Source organism: Cryptotermes secundus, unplaced genomic scaffold, assembly GCF_002891405.2.
Source record: "Cryptotermes secundus unplaced genomic scaffold, Csec_1.0 scaffold298, whole genome shotgun sequence".
Taxonomy (NCBI): Eukaryota; Metazoa; Arthropoda; class Insecta; order Blattodea; family Kalotermitidae; genus Cryptotermes; species Cryptotermes secundus.
In genome coordinates this window covers 2,291,679-2,311,351 of record NW_019741976.1, presented here as the reverse complement: position 1 = coordinate 2,311,351, position 19,673 = coordinate 2,291,679, and the positions used below count along the sequence as shown (strand labels likewise).

Genomic DNA, 19,673 nt, shown 5'->3' with positions numbered 1-19,673 from the left:
TCTTCTCTTCTTCTTTTATTATTATTATTATTATTATTATTATTATTATTATTATTATTATATTAAATGTGTGCCCAGTATTGAAGCATGAACACGTATTGTATGGGCATTTTATGCTGATGTAAAGGATAGAGTGATCTTAAATTTCATGCCAAGTTTGTTGTTTTAATTTGGAGGTTTGGAAGAAGTGTGAAATGTCAGGTGGTTTTGACTTTTCCTTTTGTTTGTAGCAGATATATTTCTGTTCCACCTGTTGGGGAATAACAATAAAACTACAGTGTTGCCTCCTTCTGGGATCCATGCCAGATCTGTACTATAAAAATAAAATGAAATCGTTGTAGCCAGGTTCAGTGTACTGGCAATAGTTTCCATGTTTTACACCAGTTGTACATTGTCAATCTCTACTCTATGATTACCAACCTTGAGAGCAAAAGTTATAAATTCAGTGCAGTACCTGCCTATCTTCTGATTTGAATTCAAGCTATTGACTATTCCCTTTCTGTCTTGCAAGAAATTAATGTATGATACATAAAAATATTTATCCTCCATTTCATATAGACAATGTAAATTACAGTTGATATCATGTTTCAATAAATATTCTTTGATATAAGCAGTAATAATTCCATCATAATATGAGAAAATATATTGTACTTTTCTCGAATATTTTCTCCTTATCCAAGTTGTTGCCAGTGATTCTTATTCTTGAAAAGAAACTGTACCAGTCTTTCTCATGACATGAAGTAGGGAATTTAAAAGTTTGTGGTGATGTTATGACACAGTTATTGACTTTTTGGTCATCATCCACCGTCCTGTTTTTAATTTAAGATAACGCTTAGGGCCCTGTCTTTGTCCTCAGGTAAAAAGTCTATTCGGTTTGGCCTAATCGATAGAACTAGTTGCCATCTCCAGATACCAGAACCAACACAAGGCATGGTATATAAAACAAACATAACAGAAAGATTTGTGGGAATTAAAGGCAAACATTTCAAAATGCCATATACGTGAGACCTTGCACCTATAGCCATGCATAAGGCTTTTTATCTGAGGACAGAAATAGAATCCAGTTCCCGAAATATTGTTTTAAATTAAAGATGGGACAGTTGATAATGTCCAAGAGTCAATACTTTTACAAAGTAGGTAGTTCATGCGTTTTAAAATTATTCTGAAACAAAAGATAATTACAAACTAATGCCAAAATTTCATATTTCTACTTTATTGCCAATTATATCCTCATTTTAGAAATTAGTTTACTCAATGAGATGCTCTTAGTCACTCATCTAGTCATTTCTTACCCTTCATGGAGTCCAAATGTTTATTGTGGTGTTCCCAGTAGTTCACCACTGATTCTTTCTTATACTAGAGAATTCTGGCCCTCATCCTCATACCGTATTTGTTTAAAGTCCATTGTAATATTGTCCTCCCATAGACATCTAGGTCTCTCTAATGGTCCTTTACAGGTAAATTTACTCCTTCTTCAGCACATTTTCATTATTCTGAATTTTGTCATGGACTAGTACAGGTGTATCAAAGCGGCCTCCGTAGTCTAGGGGTAACGTTCCCACCTCATGGCTCAAGGTACGCGGGTTCAAACGCGGCGGAGGTTGTGGAATTTTTAAGGGGGGAAAATTCAGGGAACAAGTCCTCCGGGAGGGATTTTAAGCTATGGGTCCCGTGTCATAGCTTTACGGCACGTAAAAGAACCTCATGTCTCAAGGAGACCACTGAGCCAAATTTGTAAGGACATTTCCCACCCAACAATAGTCTCTAATGCCTCTGGTAGATGGGGGGAAGCATCTAGATACCGCTGAGCCAGTAGAGGCCGAACTCGCTGGCTGAGTCGGGACTGATGGCACGCACCAATACTGGTAGGGTATAGAGACTGGTAGAATATCACAGGGGGACGTACAATAGACCACTGGTCGCGGTGCATGGGGAAACCNAGATTTTGATATAAGTAGTTTCAGCTCGTAACCATCTCAACTGGACCAAATAAAACTTACAGATGCACACACTCCATGCCTTTTTATATGGAAAGAAAAGAACATTTTGTGTTGTATAAATGTTCACAGTTTAAGAGTATGCATTCATTGTTATATAGAGCACTTCTTATGAGCAGATTTAGGTTCATTTAATGTAGCCAAGATCATTACAAATCTAGTGGCTGTGTCCCTCTATGTCCTGCTGCTGAGCATCTTACACATAGTGAGCATCATAGTGAGAAAAATTTATGTAGCAGTGAATAGATTTTAAATTGTCTCCAAGTTCAGTTCACCACCTCTTCATTGGCTTCTTTTCATGTATGGTGTCTATTTAGTACCTCTATTAATTTATGTTACTTTCTGCTACTGTAATATAATATTTGAAATTTTTGCCAACTCTACGCAAAATAAGTTTCCTGGGGAGTGAAGTGCAGCTGGTGCGTAAGGCTGACAACCTTACCACCGTCTTTGAGCCAAATGTCTAGATAATGTGGGACCCTCAAAATCTCACAACCCTATGGGCCTTCACGGCCTGGTACAGGGATAGATTTGCTTTTTTTTACTTTACTACACAGTTGTGTACTGATCTTATGCTTTGACAGTATTTTGTGATTGAGGGTTGATTCAGCACCCTAGAAATGGAGGCAGCATTTATCTCCTAAATTGCAGCAAAATACTCACAACTAGGAATGTTCAGGCAAGTGGGGAAGTTCTGAATACACAGGGAATTTTGCAAAGAACCTGGGGCACATGATCTTGCAGCCCAAATGTACAAGAGAACAGACATCATAATGGAAAGGCATGGTATGTAACTAGCGCAAGAAGAAATTGGTAGGAACTTCTTTGGAAAAGTGTGGTAAGGCAATGACCTGTGAAGCAAAGCCCTCTGATGAAATTCTTGCAAATCTATCAATTACTTTTCAGACATTAAGTCCTTAAATGTTAACACAGCCTGGGCTCTCCGACCTTTAGCAGGCACTCATCACACGTGCTTATAGACCAGCCATCATTGGCATTAACGTTGGGATTATGACATTTTAGAATTTGTCAACAGGGACAGAAATGCTTAATCACTTTAAAATTTAAGCTTTTGTGATGTTCCTTATAACTGTCCCACATCAACATGCAGACATGTAACCATTGTTGCTGCCATAGTCAGAATGACACATCAATTTTGCATATTTTATATTCAGTCACTGCTACTTTAATGCAGTGAAATGGGCATTAGTGGACCTGTACTTGTGTTTCAATTTGGCAAAATATAGGAATGGGGTTTATCACATGGCTGCAAGGATTTATAATGGACTTCCAAATACAATCAAAATAATCTCAAATAATGCAAATAAGTTTAAAGCCAGTTTAAAAGAGTTTTTATTTGTGAACTCCTTTGACACTTTGGAGGAATATTTTAATAGATGATAATGGCAACATTATGCAAAGGGTAATTTATATATTTAACTTTTTAATTTGATTTATATTACAAACATATTGACAACTGCTTGATTTATAAGCAAGATGAGTTTATACTACTGGACGATTTCTATATCTGTTGGTTGTGTAACTGTGTAAGGATTTTATGGAAAGAATGATGTGAAACTGACCAAGTAACTTCATTTTATCTGTAATAATACTTCTTATCTGATTAGTTGTCAATATTATTATCCATATTACTTATCACCATTATATTATATTGTATATTGATTACTGTGATATTGTGTAAACTTTTAAACTTGTTTTATATTGCAAACATATTGACAACTGCTTGATTTATAAGCAAGATGAGTTCATACTACTTGACAATTTCTGTATCTGTTGGTTGTTTAAACCATGTAAGGATTTTATGGAATGTGAATAAATGAATGAATGTACCAACTGTACCAATGTGTCCTCTGCTCCATTCAGTCTTCTCAGCTGCTGTATTCTGGCAGTGTGTCACCTTAGTTACTAACATTTTCTGTTTCACTTTTGCACTGGTCTGCGCTTAAACATGTGTTTCTTAGTTCAGCCCTTTTTGACAAAAATAATTTTTAAGTATAAAATAATACAGTTTCTTAAATATGCCTTTGAATATATGTGCATGTGTGTAGACACATGCATGTACACTGTATATGTGCATGTGTGTAGACCCATGCATGTATACTGTATATGTGTATGTGTGTAGACACGTGCATGTATACTGTATATGTGCATGTGGACACCAGTGACAGAGACTGACTTTTTCAAAAGTGTTGGCCAAATTCTGAGACAGAGGGACGTGGTGACCATTTTGGCAATTTGAATATGTGCATTGTACAAGAAAACTATTCGAATTTGAGCTGATAATAAATAAAGTTAAGGAATAAGTGATGAAGGAAATGTAAACTAAAGAAAAATGGTTAGCGATTACTGAGCTTACTTTCTGTTGTTAAACCTTGTACATCAGTTCCATGAGAATATTTCATAGTTCAGTGGAAATACCTATCACAGAGTTACAGTGGTTAAGACCATTTATTAAGTCTTGAAGAATTTTCTTCTAGGTTTTCATTAAAGAAAGCGTAAACTTTCCTGAATCTGTGTACTGTATAGAGAAGTTGAATCCTCTTCAAAGCAGAGAATGACCACCAGACACACACACTGGCTGTTGGACTGGAATACTGTGCAAGAACTCAAGCAGCTGAAATATGTTAACATTCCTGTCTTGGCTAACATGATAGCTTGGAATGCTATCATCTTCCTCTCAAGCATATACCATATTCAGACTCTTCTATTTGTGCCTGTGCTCACAAATTGTTATTGTAAGTATGAAGGAACTGCTTAACAGTGTCTGTGATTGGCTGACTGGAATTACTGAATGATATTTTATCTGATCATTTCTCCTACCAATATATGGATTCCCATTGCCCTACAAATGTAATACACTTTACTTCTAAAATTGTTAGCCAGGTTAACATGGTCTCCACGACTTCTTCATCAGTGTTATGATATTTTATCTGATCATTTCTCCTACCAATATATGGATTCCCATTGCCCTACAAATGTAATACACTTTACTTCTAAAATTGTTAGCCAGGTTAACATGGTCTCCACAACTTCTTCATTAGTGGTGTGCACGTGTTTTTATACATGTTTCTATGCCCTTAGACGAACGTGCACACATACTCTCTCTCTCTCTCTCTCTATATATATCTGTGTGTGTATATACATCTTTTATTTGTCTAACATTTTTGGAGCTGCCTCTAAAGATCAAACTGAGCAAAGTTCACGATGACATTTTTGTGTAAAAATTGTATGATTGTTCCACAATTGATAAATTATACATGATGCTATATGAAATAATTTTGATCTCATTATGCAAATTCAGTGTTCAAAAAGGCACCAAAATTAGGGACTCCATATGACATTCCTGGAGCCCAGATATGTTAATCACACTTCCTCAGATTCTTAGGTTATGTAATAATGTCACAATATGGAAAGATGTGGAGGGAATTTCTGCTACTCGAGATTTTTTTAATTTTGCAGTTAATACGTATATTTGTAGCTACTCTTTGTATCCCAAAACCACCACCTCAGTCCATAGTCTGAGGGCTTGCCATGCCATCGTGGCAAGAGACCCATGTAATGTGGGTTATAATTTAATATTCCTCAGTAAATTTCAGTTTTGTTTCAGGAGTAACAGTGCAAGGGGCACCAACGCAGCTTCCAATTTGTGACATTACAGGGTCCAATAAGCGACGCAAGAAGAAAAAGAGGAGGCGGCGACGAAGAGGAGGAGTAGGTATCAGAAGTGTTAAAACACTGGTTTTTGCACAATTCCTAAACAATGTTGCCTTCAGTTAAATTACATTGGAAAAACTCTTATAGTCTGAAATGTTTTTGCACAAATGTGAAAATTTAATCTGCTTTTGATGAAAGAATAAATGTTATAATATTAATGATGCCTTTTCCCTCACTTGACAGCAGAGCCATGAAACAAGTAGATCTGTGTGGAACACATGGAGCCCCTTTTCCTCTTATACAGTAAAGAGTGATAGATTCTTAGGTTATTTTACAACTCTGTTTCATAGCACTGAGTGAGGTTAGGTTATCATGAAGGGCGTTTAGATAAGGGAAGGGAAGGTTGTGGTCAGACCTAACTACATCCTGGCATTTACCTGAGAAGACTGAGGAACACTACAAAGAAATATAGCTGAGGCTCTCTGAGATTTAGTGGTATGTTCCTCCTAAATACACGTAGAAGTCTTTTATTATTATTTATTATTTAAGTTAGAATTTATAAACCAAATAGGTTCTTGTCCTCTCTCTTATCACCTCTCCTGACAGGGGCCGAACTTCTGCCGCCTGTCTTTCTTGAGAAGAAGGTTCTGCAAATGTATTATGGGTTGCACAAGTTCGGCCCCCGTCAAGAGAGAGGACAGGAACCTATTTGGTTTATAAATTTTAACTTAAATAACAAAAGTTAAAAAATACTAATATACCAAGACAGCCGCTGTAGTTGTGAAAACTTTGGATTATATATATATTGTGCATTACAAACATTGTATGTATATATATTTTAACATTCAGAACACCCATTGTAATAGTGGTTTCCAAACTGTGTCAATGTCCCTCTGATGATGGTCTCTAAGGACCGAAACATGTAAGGGCATGAAGAATTGAAATAAGAAAAACTTCACCATTCACACTGGACGAATTGTTTTATGTTTTATAATTATACTACCTGTTTATAATCACTGATATGTTTCAGGCTGAAGATGGCTGCTCAGAAGTATCCAGTTCTGATGAGAAAGAGTTAGAAGAACCTATGAGTGTCACCAGTCAGGAATCTTCATCACAGGAAATTGAATCAGACTCAAAGCAGAGCACTACACTCAACAATGATTCTAGTACACTGTCACCACTGTCATCTTGTCAAACACTGACTCCTACAGATCTTGCTGATTCCAACTTAAGGAAACCTGTAGCACCCACTGACCAAAGTACTCAACTCCATTCATTCAATCCTGAAATACCACTGGTTGTTAACACACAGCAGTCATCTTTGGGAGAAAAAGAGAATATAAATGCACCTTCAGTATCAGAACAAAACATAATAGACACCTGTTCAAGTCACAATTGTGATGCTAAGTCTGCAGTTGAAGAGCTGAATCAACAGTCAGAACGAATAACAAAAGACAACAGTGAAGACCTAAATTCTGTGCCTCTTATAAAAGACCATACAGGAACTGAGGAACTAGATTTGCATTCATCTCTTTGTACATTGTCATCATCACATTCGTTACAAGAAGATCTATGTGAGTCACAGACTAGCTACCAAGATATACCCTGTGACTTCACCACCCATCATTCAGCACATAGTAGCACGCTGGAAACACAGAGTGAGAGTAACGGAATATATTCTGCAACAACAAGAATACATACTAAAGAATTCAATTCATCAGAAGATACAACTCAAGAGAGACAAAGTGGTGTGCAATATGGCAATGGTAAAACTTCTTCAGTGTCAAATGAATCCATTAGTAAAATTCAGGATGCAACAAAGCCTTTGAAGACAAAGAAATCCAGCAAACAAGCCAATGTGAAGCATAAAAATTCAAAAGGAAAAGAAGAGAAACAGAAAAGACCTAAGACATCAGTTATAAATTGCAGTGCAGACTCAAATCTGGAAAGGCTATGTAAGAATAAAGAAGGTCATGCAAGAAATGGGCCAGATGTCAGTGCAGTGATAATAGACTGTAGAACAGAAACACACAGTTCATCATCAGTTAACAGCATTCCATCAAAGATTACCACAGAAGTAACAACATTTACTGAAAAAGACAGTTCTACACAGGAAGAAGTTGGCCGTGACAGTTCTCATAATATCAGAACAGAGGGTTCAAACACATTGTTTAATGGTCTTGATAGATGCCAGATTTCAAAACATGATAGTGAAGGTAACTCAATAATTGAAATGGATGGGAATGAGAAGAAATCCACATCAGCTGTAAGTGAACCAATCAGTTCTGAAGAATCAGCGCAAAGTGGTAGAATCAGCCATAATAATGGAACTGGGAAACACAATTTGTTTCCAGAATTCAAGAGTTGTTTTGAAGGACCTCCAACAAGACCAGCTAGAAAAGAAAAACGAAAATCATCTCCTACTAATGCCCTGTCTCCAAACCAAAATCTAAGTGATGTATTAACTAAATCAAGCATCACTGCTAAACAGTTACAATTACCAACAATTTCTTTAAGGCCAGATATTCCTAAAACAGAGCACAAATGTTTGCATGAAGTATCCTTAACCCCACAGTTGAAAGGTACAGCAGACATACTTGAAAGCATAACTACTGCTCTTACTACAGAGCCACCAGTTACAAAGACATTGCAAGCAACAGTTCACAAAGAAAATCCAGTCTTTCAAGAAGCAGATTATACTGCAAATACCTTACATCCATCTGAATCTTCAGTGGCACATAAAGACCCTGTATATATTGCAGCATCTGCTTCTGTTGTGCAATGTTTCTGTCCAACAGAAACTGAGAAATTACTTGACACTCATGAAGACATATCAGGTCAAGCTACTGCAGTATCAGTATCAACAGAATGTGAAACAGATACGAATAAAAAGAAACACCACCATGAGATACTGAAACCATCGGAATCAAAATCTAGTCAAAAAGAGAATGATAATATTAATGAAGAAAAGAATAAAGTTGCATTAAAGTATCAGAGGTTTGAAGAATTGCCTCAGTGTACAGAGTTTCAAGATGAAGTTCAGTCACCAGTACCCCCTCCACGAGGTAAGAAATTGCTTGCTTGTAAACACAAGCTGACTGAGCATTCACAGATACCAGAATTGAGTTTAGAAGGTGGTAATGATGAAAGTTTGAGTGATAGCACAACTTCTTCAACAACACATGAAAGTGAAGAGTCTGTAATAGAACTCTTATCATCCACACATACGAATCCTGATGACAGACCAAAACAGGATTTTTCTTCTGATGAAGAAGAAGAAATCATATTCAGAGCGAAAATGGCTCACGGAAAAACTGACCGGAATATAAAATCAGTTCCTCCAGATAAACCAAATATTTGTGCACCGTCCACTAGTGGTCCATGTCTTCAAGATTATAGCAAAAGTTCTTGTGAAGATAAACTCACCACATCAAAAATGCCATCCAAACCTTGGATAGGAAATATTTCCTTAAAATATTCAGAAATATATGCTGATGGGCTGTCAGAAGTTATCATCTCTGAAGCTGTTTCTGAATCATCAAAGAAACGAATGTGCCTACCAATAACAGAAGCAGTTACAAGATGGCTGAGAAGTCAGTCACCAGAAGTCCTGTCATTACCACCACCAGAAGATGAAACAGAATCTGAGGGTTCATCAGAGGAACAGGACTCTGAAGAAGGAAAAGCAGACGAGACTGAAAATAAAAAATCAGCCGGTCAAAAAAACGTGTTTTGCAACCCTTTACCTGTACTATTGCTTGAAGACTGTCACTGTCTGTCATTTAACAGTGATATTAAGCACAGTGGTTACAACAGTGGTACTGGTAGAAGGGTTGCAGTAAATGATTTTAAATATTACAAGCTTCAGAATGGAAACATTGTGGCTGATAAGTATGACAATAATATAATTACTGTTTCTGTGTCAATTGAAGGAGACAAAAGGCTGATAAATATGTATGATGATAAAAACTATGTTTCATTTCACAAGGATAGCTGTGTTTCACTCATTCCTGTCACAAATACTGATCATAAAAGTCATGAAAGACAGGGTCAGATAAAGAAGTCTATTGATGAAGAAAGTCTTTTGACACAATTTTCCGAAACTGTGACAAATACTATAAATTACAAAAATGAACAAGTCAGTCCATCTAGTAACATCTGTGAAACAACCTTAAACGGATTTAACCACAAAAATGATGGAATGAATACAGCAAAAGACAGGTTACAAAATGAAATTATCTTAACTAGGGCTCAAGAAAACAGCTTCCAGAATACATCACAAGATATCTGTGAAATTTGCATCAATTCATCAGATACAACTATCTTAAACATCAGTTCTCTTAGCCAAATGAACTGTAGATCATATGAGAATGAATTTCATGTAAAAAATCTGAAAAATGAAAATGATATAGAATGCACTGCCAAGAACTGTAAATCAGATTTGTTAAAAGATTACGATGAATGTAGTTTTACTAGTGAAGGGACATTAGAATGTGAATGGGACATTTGGGACTGTAACCCAGTAAAGCTTCTGCCTGTGTTAACCACACCAAAAAATCAAACACCAGTTGAAGATATCTTGGCTGAAACACCAGATAACTATTGCTCCCATATGTGTGATCCTACAGTGTCAGTAGCAAAGTACTACAGTCTTGGAACTCTGCAAAAGAAATCTGATGATGATGAATTATCGAGTAATGCAACTGACAGCACTGGTGATGAAGTTGATGCACTTAAACATTTCCAGTATGAAATGGAGGACGATGATGGCCTGCAAACTGCACCGTTACTAAGCAATGGAACTGGGAACTTAAAAAGGATATCTGATGAAGAACATAATGGAAATAAAATCTATGGTAATCCAGATATCTGCAAAGGTCACTATAGGGAATCTGGCCCAGTGAAAGATTCAGGGATACAGTTTCAGGAAGAAGCTGAGAGATGCAAAAATGTGCATAATGTAACATTATTGCAGCGAGCACAGACTGCACATTTGTTCCACAGGAAATCATCAGTACTTGTGAGCAAGCTGAAAGGTGATGGTCCATTCCCATGTGGTGGTATATGTTGTATACTACAGTAACACATTCACACTGCCTCAGAACGGTTTGTTTAAGATGAACATTTTGTTGCAATATTTATATTATAATTATAGGTGGGGATACCAGGTAACAGCAGCCGATATGTTTGCAGCAGTGACAATGCCTAAAGAATGTATTCAAATTTAGTTTTATCTGTGAACAAGGTTCATGAAATAATCATACTCAGCAAAATATAATGCTGAGTTTTCATGTCAGATACTTTTCATAACTTGTTTAGCTATACTCAGAGCTGAATCCACTTCCTACCAATGTAATCATTAATTACTTTATCTTTAGATACTGTTCTTAGTATTCTTGTTGGAAATTTTTTGAAATACCCACTTTAAAACTTATACACTCTTCCTAAATCAAAATTNAAAAACATTTTTTATTTGTACATAGGAAGGAAAACTAAGGTGACCAGCTGTCACCTTGCCACCCATTTCTGGAATTCATTTATAGAGATGTTTCACAGGAATTATTTATTATGCTGTAAGGGTAGGACTTTTATTTCCATGGAAATTGAACATGCATTCATATTTTCTCAATCTGATTGTCCAGAATGGAGGGGAGGTAGCATCATTATTCTTATTTAAACTGTGTGATGAATAAAGTGAATTTCAAATTAAAGAATTTGCTAAATGGACTCTAGGATTACACATCACAATTTACATTACCCCTCCCAAAGGACACCAAAGATATAATAATACTTTTATGTTATAGGCATTAGTTTCAGAAGAAAATGTAAATAAAACGATGGATCACAACTGCCTAAATACAAAATAAACTTGAAATATGAGAATATGTATGTCAACTTGCATTCTTTCCTCTGGAAATGTAGGTTATGCATAACCTAATAAAAGAAAAAATTGTCATGTTTTACACCTAAACACTGAGAAACAATCAAATTTTGCAAAAAATGAACAAGAGATCCTCTTATTGGAAATAATTGTTTTCAGTTTCCAGTCCCAGTGTGACATTCTAGGAATATTTTTAAAAGGTTAATAATTCCAAAAATTTATCGTTACTGAGATGTTACAGGTATTTCAGTACCAGCAAGAAAAGGCAGATTGATAAGGAAATATTCATAATAAATTCTAAAGCTTATTACTGTGTGTGTAAAACAAAGAACAGACATAAATATTGTACAGATATTTAAGGTTGCCATATGCATTCAGGGCTAATATATATAAGTATATGTAAATATGTTCTAATGCCATAGACACCACCATCAGCAGCTGAAAACTTGAATCAAAAATTAAAATTCAATCAACTAAATGGAAGGACTGATAAACATAAGACTTCAAGGATTCAAATGCAAACAAAATTATAAGTGAATTTTAGATCCCTTCATAGACATTGTGGGATTACAAAATCTGATACCAGTCCTGAATATTTTCTTTGTAGGTATTTTTTTCTGAAGTTGAAGTACACAGTAATTGATTGGACCAAAATCCATCAGGATATTAGAGTGAAGATGTTTTTTTCTTTCAGAAATTCTCCGTTTCTATGTTTACCTAACCTTGAAGTATGCACCAGACCACTTACAGGAATTTTTTTAGTTAGTCACATATGCTTTTGCTCACAAACACAAAGACTAAGTGCTCAATAGGATGTGTGTTAATGTTCTTTCAGGGTCATCGTCTACATAGTAACCAGTGATTGCTTATACAAACTTAACCCTTTTTTATGGTAATAGGAATGTTTCTCACATATGACAAAATATTGTCATTTAAATAGCCAATAATAACTTTCTTTAGAGAGCTTATATAGAAATCCTGACATGGTATCCATGCCTAAATATAATCTGGATTTACTAGCTTGATCATACTACTACTGAAGTCTGAGTGACCATCATATGATAAGTGAGGGCTGTATATTTTAATATAGTAAGTATGGTAACATTTACTGTGAGATATAAACATAATCGATATGTCATACAATAAATCTATAATACAATGGATAATGAAGAAGCAACATGTTTTCAAAGGCCATGCTATAACTCAGGCAGTTAGTCACTGACCTGGGTTCGATCCTAGGTCAGGTCGTATGGGATCTATGGTGGACAAAGTAGCACTGGGGCAGGTTTTCTCTGAGTACTTCGGTTTCCCCTGCTAATTTGCATTCCACTAAATGCTCCGTACTCATCTATCATCTGAGGCTGGTACAGTAGGCTAATTAGTGGTTGAGGTACCAAGTGGACAGAGTCTCACCCCACCCCACAAAAAAAAAACTTGTTTTGAAAATTGACTTTTCAATCTTTGTAACTTGCAAAAAATATTGGTTCTAGGAAGTACTATAAAACACACAAAATTGTAACCTTCTTAAGCTTATGAAGTACCTGATTATCATTTCTCGATCATTTACAGAAAGAAGTTTAAATGCAGTTCAAATTATTGGTCACAATATTCAGAAGCTTACTTGAAACAGCTTATAAATTTTTACTGCCACCTGAAGTACTGTAGAAAAGAAAGTAAAATAATTATGCAATTCATTATGAAGTGAAGGTTTTTAATTTGTAGTTTTGTTTGTCTCTGACTTAAAATGTTTAGTTCCTATATATATATATATATAATTTTATTTACTATAAAGAGAAAGCAATATTATCATGTCACCACCAGTTCAATGTCATTTAGTAAACTGTAAGCTCGTACTAAACACTATTAAGGTAAAATTACAGAACAATAAAAATGTTGTCACAATGTCAGTAGCACTAATAAGTGACACCACAGAAATTAATTCACTTAAAATTATTTAATCACCCATGGGACAAAACAATACTGAAAATGGAGTGTACACTTCAAGTCTGCAACAAAAAGTAATGTAATTAAAACTTGATTACAGTTTGTATTTGTAATGAAAAACAATAATTGAAATTATCACAAGGACATATATACTTTGTCCTTGAGATAACTGCAAAAAAGTATGATGCTTTATCAGTCTTCATTCCAAACTTGTCATGCAGGAGAGTAAATATAACAGATCAAATATTTTTTAAAATCAAAACTACATTCTTTTTCTTTCTGTTATAATTCAGGTGAATTAGAGAGATCACTATCAATCAAGAATAAATAATTTCTAGACATTGCAAGGTTCATTGTCACTTTTATGAAGTAATAAAGTCAGTCATATTACATATAAAGTTTAAGTAACCAAGAAAGAGAGAACGAGAGGAAGGAAAAACATCTCAGAGGCAACTGTGTTTTCCTTCTTTCAGTAGTTTAGTCATGTGTTGTTTGATACAGAATAAATATATCTGCCTTGCTGTAAGTCTTCAAATATATTTACATGCCTGCAATAATTATAAGAGGATTTGGTATGAACTATAAATGTGGATCTCAGATACCATTTTAAACCTGTGTCATATATGCAAATAAAAGTGATGAATAAAGTGAGCTACAGTAAAAGAGAAATAGAGCCACTGGGGAATAGAATGTTACCACATGATAGGACTTGAAAATCAGAACATATTAGATGCTTTCTTTTCTCATCAGGAATGTATACTGAAGTATCATATGATGACAAATGGAAACAGAAAACTTGAATAATATAAGTCTTTGTAGATCATTGTCATGATGCTTTGTACTTAACACTAGTAATATAACATGATTCTACCATTCAGGTATGCTGAATGAAGAAGCTAACCATATGGAAGTTTCTTTTGCATAATTTACTTACTGCAGTTGAGTCAGTAAACTACAGACAATTATATTGGATCTGATGCTCTCACAGAAGTGACTGTGAAGAGTATGGTTTTATTTGTTGTAGTGCCACATAGTATGAAGAAACCTTTCTCTGAACTACGTAGCATTAAAGCCCAGAGGACCATACTCTTTACAGACAAACTATTTTGACTTCACTGAAATGGCTTAGAATACAGGTTACTAACACATGAGGTAGCAACAATTTTTAAAATAAATGATGTCATTCTACCCTTACCAGTAGGGAAATTTGAAATAAAATGGCTTTTAATTCATACAGTCTAGAGAAGAAACTTTTAATTTAATTTAACATACACTCACTTGTGTCCCCTTGTTGTTAACGTTCTTGTACTAAATGAATTGTGTAATAATAATAATATTGAAGCTTTGTAAATCGTTAAGTTTGTTTTTATACACATTGCTTGTCAAACTTTCCCTGTTGTTACATAAAATATACATACAAAAAGTAATAAAAATCAACCCACCCCCCCCACCAACAAACACAACAGAATACATTGTTAAGAACATAAAAGACTGCTAAATGAGAAATATGTTAATGTTATCAGTGATAATAATTAATAACAATATACAATTTCATTATTATTTTTTATTTTATTATGTGCACAGCCAAAAGTCAATGCATCTATTTTGTTAATATGAAGTTACTTAAATCAGAATTCACAAATGTGAAAACGTTACCATGTTTATTGCCTGTGAGCAAAGAAAAGTAATTATCATAATGATAATAACAATGCAATACAGAAATGAAGTCCAGACTCACATAAAGATAAAACATATATATGTTAATGGTCCTTTATTATCATAATGAATGTTACTGTTTTAACATGGTTATCAAACTTTGCATATATACATATATGAACTATTTTCAGCTTAATTTTTGTGTCTGATATGCATTGTTAAAATATTTATGAAAGAAAACTTTTTCTATATATTAAAAGTATATGAAGGTGTTGTAAAGAAGTGTTCATATAAAAGATGGTGTTATTTTCAAAGCATTTAAATCAGGTTACAGAAATGATGTGAATCTTTTTCAGAATGTAAGGAAGAAATATGAATTGTTTATAATTTCTACTTAAATTTGCCATAAGGATTTCAAGAATATGAAGGTGTTAAGTATTGTGGTACTAACTGAAATAATAAATTCTATTTTATTATTTAGATTACTTTTCTTCACTTCTACAAAAGAATATATATATATTTTTTTTCCTTGAACATATCACTGTTACATCTGCTTATGCTCACTAAAACTTTCACACTTGTGGGACAAATTATGATGATTTTTGTTTACTGCAATGCAGTCAAATTATAACTTCATACATGGCACTATAAATATTCTTGCTATTTGTTATCACATCTGTATTACAATTTGCTTTTTCATGAATACTCATTTTCCACAACTAAATTGGGTTCAGTCTTTGTCCAGTATGAACTTTAATTCAGAAGTCTATAGATGAAAATGGTGTAATCTACCGTAACAGGAATTAGTACTTAGTCCTCTTGCTAAAGGTGATGAAAAGGTCATGTTCAGATGTCTAACAAAGTTGACTCTAGTTATCAATCAGGTTTTCATTAAACTATTTTTTTGTTTCACTCTGTAGCCTTTTCTTGGGCTACATAAGGTGTCTTAATTACTAAAATGTGAAAACATAGGTATTATTCATGTATTGGACTAGATGATCTTTCTAGTTTGCTTCTAAATAATTTTTCAAGGAAAATTATCAGTATTTTGATGGACATCAGAGTTCTATACATGGTTTTAAAGGCAAGTGCTTGATAAAGGCCTTTTAATGTTAAAAAAATGCACAAAATTTTAAAATCTGAACTGAAAATAAGTTAATAAAGGATAGCAGTAAGGTGTTTGTACGTTATTTTCTAATGGATATTTTCAAATGTCCAATTTAACACCTGATCAATAACTGTTGATGTATGTAACAACTCCTAAATATCCAAGTTTATGTGATATCTCTAACAAATAATATAGGTTTGAGAGAAAATGAGAAGAATCTGAGGATTGAACCCCATGTTTGCTTTGGTGCGATGAGTAATTGATGACTAAAAATCATTACTGTACAATCTGTACCACACTGATCCAAAGTAGGAAAACAAAATATTTATGGGAAAAGACAACAAGTTACATTTTTTTTTTTTTTTTAATTCCTATGTGTCTGTATCATAGAAGGCCAATTTTCATGTAAGAGTTCTAGTGCCTAAAAGAGTAAAAGATGAAATGAGAAAGTCAGCGTCTTATGCCTTTTAGTGCATATCAACGCCTTTCCCTCATATTAATTCCAGAAAAAGTCTTAAAATTTTAGTTGCAACCATCACCTATTTACAGTTAATTTGTAAGGCAATGATTATATATAGTGTATATCTAATTTTCATTGTGATGTGAAATTGTTACACACAAACAAACTGTTGCTAAAATATGGTATATACTTCTGTGTTTTCTGAGTTTAAGAAAATGCTGTAATAATGACTTTCTTTTGAGATACAAGAGTAACTGTTTATATTGTTAAGATTTTGAATGAAGGAAACAAACTGAAAATAAAACATATTAATTCATTGTTTCTCATTGCTCACTGTTGAAGAATGATGAAAAGTAATATGAGATCAGTTATTTTAAAAGTTAAAAGGGAAGCATGAAAATTTATATGTGTATATATTTTTAAACCCAGTTTCTAATCAAATTGAAAATCACTGCAATCTTTTGTTTTGAGCTAAGAGGGAAAATATTTTCTTCTTAATGTTGTGAATTTGTTAGGATGTGTATTGAAATAAGAAGAGTTGTGAATTTGAAATTAGCTCTTGAGTTTCTTTTAAGTGTAACTAAGATTGTAGTTCCTTTATCATGTTTCACGTTCATAATATTTTGTTTATCTGTATGAATATGTAATATACCCATATAATTAGATCATGCATAATGGTAGGATTAGGGATTTAAAAAAAAATCTGTTGTACTGTGCATTTTCTTCCTTACTGCTGTATTACCAGTATTTAAATATTACTGTTTTTTTTTCTTGGTAACACCAAACTTAAGCAATAATTTTTTTTATGAAAAATGGTGCCTTCTGACATTTTTCTACAGTCCCACGAATTAATTTTGTTAAAGCATGGACATTAGTCACATATTTATATTCTGAGTTGTTTCAGCCTTTTATGGTATTCCAACAAAATTATGGTATGTATGAATGTGCACATATATATATATATATGTATATATATCCAAAATCGCCACTTCTTGAATGACATGTGTTAATACACTGAATAAGATTGTATTAAACAGACATGAGTGTACTGAGTTTCAAATACTTTCGAACCTAATTTTCCTGCAGTAAACTGAATGAAATGATCTTAATCCCATTGCATATGTACAATACAACAGAATTTAAGAAAACAAGTCACTAGGTAGTGTAGAGAATATAATAAAGTGGTTAAATTTCATACTCACTACAAAACCTTTCATTGAGTAAACACAAGAATTCAAGCATTATAGCCAAAACCAATTATAACAATAACATAGGGACAATAGGCCTAATGAAGCAAAATTTTAAATTTCATTTGATGTTTAAACAAGATATGTAATGTACAAAGGATATGAGCAAAATTAATAATTTTAATCTTAAGAACCAGATATTATAATAGGTAATTTCAAGTGAAATAGTTATTACTGTATGCAGGATATGTAGAATACTGTGGAATTACAAAGTTTGTGAAAGAAAATATGGAGAGAGTTGTCCTTGGTATCTTTTAAGTTATCATAGAAAGAGTTTTATTGAAGAAATATATAATGTTTTGTTCTTTTTTTGTCTTCTGTTCAATTTTTTAAAGCAATAAAAATGACAAACAACAAACCAAATATGTATGGTGTGTTATATTTTTAATATAAATATCCCTTCTGCAAGATGTCCATATTTCTGGGTCTGATTTTAACAATGACCCAATCTGAAGAAAGGAAAGTTTTCTGAAAAATCTGTGTGAAGGAAGGATGAAGTGTCAGGTTATGAAAGTACTTGCAGTTTTCTGAGCTTCTCCATAGTTATAAATAATGAATTTGTTCTCCTTTTAGATAAAAATTAGTGTTGCATGTTCATATCCTGTTTAGGACCAGCAGCAAGTAATGAAATCCCATCAAGAAAAAATTGGCGCCATTTTAAAAAGGATAGAGGATAATGAAGAAGAGATGAAAACAACAGTAAATGTCATCCAGGAGAAGACAGTCAGGAAATGATGAGGGCCCTGACAGAAACTGCCAAGAAAAAGACAGTCTGCAATGAAGGCCAGCCAAGAAATACGAAGACCACAACAAACTTCATTCGGTCCAAACTGGTAGAGACCATAAAAATTGGGCGGAGGATGTCCTGGCATCTGCCGACCAATGGACAAGACCTCCGCAAAGAAGTTAACCTTGAAGATTGACGAACCACAGGTGCACTTAAGGTAATAAAGATGTTCCTCAAAATGTGGGCAAAAAGCCTTCTTGAAAACAGCGGATAGCAGGAAAGACCTCCACGAGGAGTTCCACTCTGAGATCGAAAACATGCTGCACAAGTTGGAAACACAGCTAAAATAAGTCGTGGCCTAAGTCGCACAGGAAGTCAGTGGCATTACTGGAACAGGTGCTGGTAGGGTAGAGACACCAAAGTTGGGTGAGTCGACATCCTGGGTTAGTTCTGCCACCAGTTTGAGACTGTAAATGGGCACCCTACATAGAGGCCAAGCATCTGCTTGCTGCACTGTAGAGCTGGGCTTTCGATGTCCTCCATGGTGTCCCTGAAGAAGTGATGTACAAGGAGACTGTCGAGGCTCTTTGAGGACTAATTTGGGGACTAGCACCTAGCCGCAGCATACTGGAGTCAGCTGAAGACAAGTACCCAACGTGCTGGCAAGTCCCTGCAAAAGTTTACCACTGTCGTCGAAAAGTTGACCTACTGCACCTATCCTGCATTATCCGAGAATCAGGTAAGGAAGTAAGCAGGTAGGGAAATCGACGGCAGTTTTAGGAGACCAAGACGTAAAAATAGTTGCAATGCAGCTGCTCCTGTGAGGCAAGAAAACTATCGAGGGCCTCCAGCAGCCCACCAAGCTGCAGGATGTGTTCCTAGAGTCCAAACCCAAGAAAAAGAGTTTGTTCGTGGCTTGCTGTGTTGTTTTCACGAACAAACCCTGGACGACATCAAGAACCTCCTCATCAAGAT

The 19,673-nt window shown here is 34.5% G+C and overlaps 1 protein-coding gene across 6 annotated transcripts in view; it reads left to right on the top strand.

The window, feature by feature from the left end:
• LOC111872850 overlaps positions 1-11,126 on the top strand; it is a 166,979-nt gene extending 155,853 nt beyond the window's left edge. For all 6 annotated transcript variants that reach the window (XM_023867054.1, XM_023867055.1, XM_033754859.1 and 3 more), the window contains exons 8-9: positions 5,626-5,729; positions 6,703-11,126. In XM_023867054.1, coding sequence (XP_023722822.1) covers positions 5,626-5,729; positions 6,703-10,758 — 4,160 coding nt within the window. In that variant the 3' untranslated portion in view covers positions 10,759-11,126. The remainder of the gene's footprint in view (positions 1-5,625; positions 5,730-6,702) is intronic.
• Positions 11,127-19,673: the final 8,547 nt, after the last annotated feature.